Genomic DNA, 6,027 nt, shown 5'->3' on the forward strand with positions numbered 1-6,027 from the left:
TATCCTGTGAACTTGGGCAAGACATTTACCTTGTTCAGCCTCAGTTTCCCCATAGATTTAATGGCTTGATTAGAGGTACTTTAGTCTGAGGTTTCTTTCTTCTGTGACTCTCTCCTTGACCCTCTAAAACTTCCTGTGCCATCTGAAAACTGCATTCTGCTAACAGCTTATGAATCGTAGAGAAATCCCTCTATAACTGGGTCTATAGACCACAAACATCCCCACAGAGAGAGGGTCAAAGCCGAGGTGTAAAGGAGGAGAATGTGAGGGGAAGGATAGAGTGAAGTCTGCTCGGGGTGGGGCTGGGAGGGCGGGAGGGGAGGGTGGAGGACGGAGGAGACAGACCGGCCTACCAGGAGGGCATGCCAGAGGCTCAGACCATCCTGCGAAATCTCACACCCTCCTCGCCCCCTACCCTCCCCGGCTCCAGCTCAGGCTGGGTTTCAATCTGCATAATTTGCCCCATTTAGAGGGGCTGGGAGGGGGTGAGAACAGGAGGGTGCAGAGGACTGGGGAGGGGTTCTCCAAACACCAGAGGAAGCCAGAGGGAGAGAAACTGGGTCAGGAGGAGAGTAGGCTGCAAACCACAGATAACATTCTGCCCAGCACTGCAGGGGTCAATTTGGTCCACTTGCCCAGGGACAAGAAGGAAAAAAAAAAAAGTGGGCTGTAACTTCAAGATCCTAAGACTCACAAGTGAGGGGCTGGTCTGGAGGTGGGAGGAGGGAGGGACAGCCAAGGAGGAGACAGAGACTCAGGAGGGCGCGAGGAAGTGTCTGAGCTGAGGCTGGGGCAGGGCAGGAGGGGGTGGAGGGAAGCCGGCAGGAGGGAGGCATCCTTCAGGGTCCAGAGGAGCCAGAGGCAGCTCCTCCCGCTGCTAGGAAGGGCTCTGGACACCTCCAGCCCTTCCCGCCTGCCCTCCGAGGCTCCAGCCAGCAGCTGAGGGCACTGGCTGAGTTGGCGCGACACAGCCACGGAGCTGGTACCCCCGGGACCCCCCTGCCCGACTTCGCTCCCCAGCATGGAGGAAGGTGGCGATTTCGACAACTACTACGGGGTAGACAACCAGTCTGAGTGTGAGTACGCCGACTGGAAGTCCTCGGGGGCCCTCATCCCTGCCATCTACATGCTGGTCTTCCTGCTGGGCACCACGGGCAACGGCCTGGTGCTCTGGACTGTGTTTCGGAGCAGCCGCGAGAAGAGGCGCTCGGCTGACATCTTCATCGCCAGCCTGGCGGTGGCCGACCTGACTTTCGTGGTGACCCTGCCGCTGTGGGCCACCTACACGTACCGAGACTACGACTGGCCCTTCGGCGCCTTCGCCTGCAAGCTCAGCAGCTATCTCATCTTCGTCAACATGTACGCCAGCGTCTTCTGCCTCACCGGCCTCAGCTTCGACCGCTACCTGGCCATCGTGAGGCCAGTGGCCAACGCTCGGCTGAGGCTGCGGGTCAGCGGGGCCGCGGCCACGGCCGTCCTGTGGGCGCTGGCCGCCCTCCTGGCCGTGCCGGTCATGGTGTTCCGCTCCACCGGCGCCATCCTCCACGTGGAGAACGGCACCAGGGTGCAGTGCTACATGGACTACTCCATGGTGGCCACCCCGAGCTCCGAGTGGGCCTGGGAGGTGGGCCTGGGCGTCTCGTCCACCGCCGTGGGCTTCGTGGTGCCCTTCACCATCATGCTGACCTGCTATTTCTTCATCGCCCAGACCATCGCGGGCCACTTCCGCAAGGAGCGCATCGAGGGCCTGCGGAAGCGGCGGCGGCTCTTGAGCATCATCGTGGTGCTGGTGGTGACCTTCGCCCTGTGCTGGACGCCCTACCACCTGGTGAAGACGCTCTACATGTTGGGCAGCCTGCTGCACTGGCCCTGTGACTTCGACATCTTCCTGCTGAACGTCTTCCCCTACTGCACCTGCATCAGCTACGTCAACAGCTGCCTCAACCCCTTCCTCTACGCCTTCTTCGACCTGCGCTTCCGCCAGGCCTGCGCCTCCGTGCTCTGCTGGGGACAGAGCAGGTGTGGGGGAGCCTCCCACAGCAGCAGCGGGGAGAAGTCGGCCAGCTACTCCTCCGGGCACAGCCAGGGGCCCGGCCCCGGCAGCGGGAAGGGCGGAGAGCCCACGCAGGAGAAATCCATCCCTTACAGCCAAGAGACCCTCGTGGTTGACTAGGGTTGGGATTCCGGGCGCCTGGTGCCCTCTGCCCGGCCCCAGCCTTTGCCCTTGCTCTCTGAAGGTCAGGTAGCCGGGGGCACCTTCTCTCTTGCACTTGACTCCTTTCCCCGCTCCCTGCCTCCTGCCTGCGTCTTGTCCCCCTTTTCCCTTTGCTCTGGTTCAGAGGTTTGTGGTTTAGTGGAGAGAGATTGAGCCCTGCAGACCCGGGCTCGGCCACTCAGTCTCTGTGAGACTGACCTTGCCCCAGTCTCTTAAACTCTCTGAGACTCAGTTTCTCTACGTGTAGAAAATGGAGAAACTAAAATGATGTGTGTCCTGGCTCAGTAAAAGTTCATTTCCCCCCAGCATTTTTCTTGGATCTCCAGCTTTTCTCTCCCCCACCTCATTTCCTTTTAGGTTTCTCGCCCCTCTTCCTCCCTCTGTTTCCCCCTTTCTCTCTGCAGTTTTCACTCAGAATCCTTACCTCCTGGCTCCCACCCCCTCTCCTATAGCTCGTCTTCCTCGTTCAGTCCGTCCTTTCCATTTTTACTTCTTTGTTCTGAAGGGCTCCTAAGGGTTAAGAATCCTGACGCTTGCAAACACTGCCCCTGTTCAAGCTCTTTGTCCTGTTCCCTGAGTGCCCCGGGGAGGGAATGGGGGAATGGGAATGGGCCGGGCAGGAGGCGGGCTGGGTATCAGCAAAATCACTGCTCCCGTCTCTGCAGCTGGAGGCCCCAGAGCCTCCCTCCAAATCGGAGCGGTTTGCTGTCATTTCAGGCACTGGAGGTAGAGCCGTCCATGAAGGGGGCCTCCCTTCCTGCAGCCCCTCCATGATGCCAACTAGATATGCTTTCTACAGATTTCCTTAGACGCTTTTTTGCATCCTGTATTTTCTGTGGGGACTGGAACGCAATGGGGTTGATGAAGCAGCAGGCTCCTTGGTTTCATGATATGAATGGGGAGCTGGGAAGGGAAAATGGAGAAAGAGGGGGAGTCTGCATTTAGTCTAACTGCTGCTTGGGTTCCCTCCCCAAATCCTCATCCCTCCAACCTCCTCCAGAACTGTGAGCTGCAGTTCTCTCCCTGTCTCTCCACCCCATCCCGACATCTCCAGCATGCTTTTCTTGGGCACTGGTGTGAATGGGTGCCAAGGGTCACTTTGGTGGGGGTGGGGCGCTTGCTTTGTGTGTGTACATATGTGTAAACAAGGATGAGCATCACATGAATAGCGGTGTGCCTGTGTCACTTGTCACTTGGATGAACTCACCCCCCCCTACTCTCCAGGTCTCTGCTCTCCACCCAATATCCTTGAGGGAAGAATTTAGAATAAAAATGAGTCCACCCCCACTGGATTTGGGGGCTCTGACGGCTGGTCCGCGCTTTAAGAGAGAAGTCTGTGTTTGTGCCCAGGCTCCCCATAGGGACATCCCTTCCCAAAGCAGCTGGCGCCCAAAGCTTGGGGAAGTCTTGTGCCCTGGGTCCCTGTGCCGCTGTCCCTAGTTCTATGAGGGAAATGGGAGCTTCCCTTGACCCCTTTCCCAAGCCTGCCAACCTTGCTTTGAATTTGTAAGCATCTCCTTCATCACTCTTTATTTTTCCAGGGCAGTAGCCCTCTTCCTAAAGGGGGACACCTGCTTGCCATGTGGTGGAAAGCACCGGGTGGGTTTTTTTCTCACCTCCCGTCAGAATCAGACCGCTTGGCTTCTTGGGGGGCTGGGAACGGGGACTGGAGCCGTCACGGCAAGACTGGTGGCATGGCAGCCGCCAGAGAGGCTTTGAGGATGAAGATGCTTGTGGGGCCTTTGTGCACTGAGGGCAGGGTGTGTGTATTCCGGGTTTTGTTCTTGGAGGACTCTGGACGTGAAGGACAAGACATGAGCCATGGAGGCAGGAAGAGCCCAGCTTGATGTCAGTGGACATCTTGACCTTGGATGGGATGGAGCCAGCTCTGGGAGCAGAGGGAGGGGAAGAAGGGAAGGGACTTATCTCGGCTTATTCTTCCCATCTCAGGCCAGAATCTTCCACAGACTCACTTTCTCAGTCCAGGGCTGTCCCCAAGGCATCCAGTCAAGGCTGGAGGAAGCTCCCAGAAGGGAAGAGGGTGCCCCCTGAGGCCCCATCGGTGATCCTGGACAGATGGTGGAGGAGGCTGCCGGCTGCCCCACTTGCCCCTTCTTTGGAATGTCTATGCTATTTTTTGACCCTGTTAGTCACTGCGGTTCATCAAATAAATCTTTTTGTGTGTGTGTGTAACTATTGTGTCCGAAGCCTTTTCTCACACTAGTGCCTTGGGATGAGGAAGGGACCCCTAGTTTGCAAATGTTATGGTGGGAAGTGGAGCGAATAGGCTGAGGGGAGCAGTGGGGAGAAGGGGACCTAAAAGGAGTCGAGTGGGAAACTGGAGAGGAAGCTGGGGGTGGGGGGCGAGAAGATGGAGAAAGTAGACACCAGAGAAGGGACAGGATGGGAGTGAGAACAGGGAAGACAGAGGAAATAAAGGGACAGGGAACAGCTAAGCTTTTGTGCTCTGAAAAGCCGTGGAATCGGTGGGCACACATGCTGGAGCCCAGAGCACGGGTCTAGGGGAGAAATACCAACATTTCTTCCCATGGAGGTAGACCTATCACTCATGCATTCATTTGTCCCTTTATTCATTTATCATCTGCTATTGACTCATTCATTCGTTCACTTATTCACTATCACATGAGCATCCATTCCGTCCTCAGGTGGTCACCATCTTCCACAAAGACCTCCAGGTACTAATGATGTTTGCAGATGACCCCAAAGCAATAGCCATAGTAGAACAGAGAGTAACGTTTCACCACCATTCTCTCCTTGAACCATTGCAGCCCTCTGAGAGGGGCATTTTCACCTCATTTTGCTAATAAGGGAGTGGAGGCTCAGAGAGTTTGGTCAGGTACCTTGACCAAGGTTACACAGCGAGTACATGGAAGAACCAGGCCTGGAGACAGCTGCCTCTGTCCAACTCCAAAGCCCACGTTCTTAACCAGAATTTCTCCAAAAGTCCAAATGAGTCAGTGCCAGGTGGTTGGGATGGAAAGTGAGATCTCATCTGTAAGACGCCTGGCACATGTGGCGAGCCCTCAGTGAAGGGGAACGGGAGCTGGGAGGGAAAATGGTGGAAAATGCATGAGAGAGAGAGAGAGAGACAGAGAGAGACAGAGAGAGAGAACAGAAAAAGAGAGACAGAGGGACAGTGAGAAGACAGAAATAGAGACAGAGACAGCAAAAGAGAAACAGAGATAGAGAATGAGGAAAGAGTAGAGACGGAGAGAGGGAGGAGGTAGGTGGGAAGAAGAAACTGGGAGGCAGGGAGGGAGCTGGAGGACGGGGTATCTGTGTTTGTCTTCCCTCTTCTGAAACGCACCAGGGAAAACCTGCAGGAATTTACAACTGTAACAACAAGGTATTGGATTTTTTTTTTTTTTTTTTTTTTTAAACAGATCCTGTAACAGAACCTCACCAACTCTCCAGGGAAATTTGAGGTAAGTTATCCAAAATTATAAGATTATAGAGCTTCATAATTTTGTTTGTTCACACACATTTCTTCATTTGTTCACTCACTCATCTGTTTACTCAGTGAGTCCTTATTTATTACCGATGTGGCAGGCAGCATGCTGGGTACAGGATCAAATGGGGAACAGGACGTCGTGGGCTCCCGGTTGGGTGGTGGAGACAGACAGTTGGATGAATGGTGATAATGGAGCGTGGTCAGTTCTGAGAGAGGGAATGTACAAAGAGTTCTGAGGGCCTAGTGGAGACAATGAATGATCCTGGGCAGGGCGTCAGCGGGGACTGGAGACAATGGGCATGCCAGGAGCCTGCTCTCTGAAGGGGGGAGGGTGGGTGGT

General features: G+C 55.4%; 1 protein-coding gene across 1 annotated transcript; it reads left to right on the forward strand.

Moving 5' to 3' along the window:
* The first annotated feature begins 368 nt into the window (after positions 1–368).
* Positions 369–5,616, forward strand: APLNR (apelin receptor). The gene is made up of 2 exons (XM_082341225.1): positions 369–2,237; positions 4,166–5,616. Exon 1 carries the CDS (start codon positions 1,022–1,024, stop codon positions 2,171–2,173), a length of 1,152 nt encoding a protein of 383 aa, XP_082197351.1. The 5' UTR covers positions 369–1,021; the 3' UTR covers positions 2,174–2,237; positions 4,166–5,616.
* The last annotated feature ends 411 nt before the right edge of the window (positions 5,617–6,027 follow it).

This window comes from Balaenoptera borealis, assembly GCF_965194805.1.
Source record: "Balaenoptera borealis genome assembly, chromosome: 11".
Lineage (NCBI taxonomy): Eukaryota > Metazoa > Chordata > Mammalia > Artiodactyla > Balaenopteridae > Balaenoptera > Balaenoptera borealis.

What these genes read in the sequence shown, in the direction of transcription:
- APLNR (XM_082341225.1), top strand. Translation starts at nt 1,022, where the DNA reads ATGGAGGAAGGTGGCGATTTCGACAACTACTACGGGGTAGACAACCAG.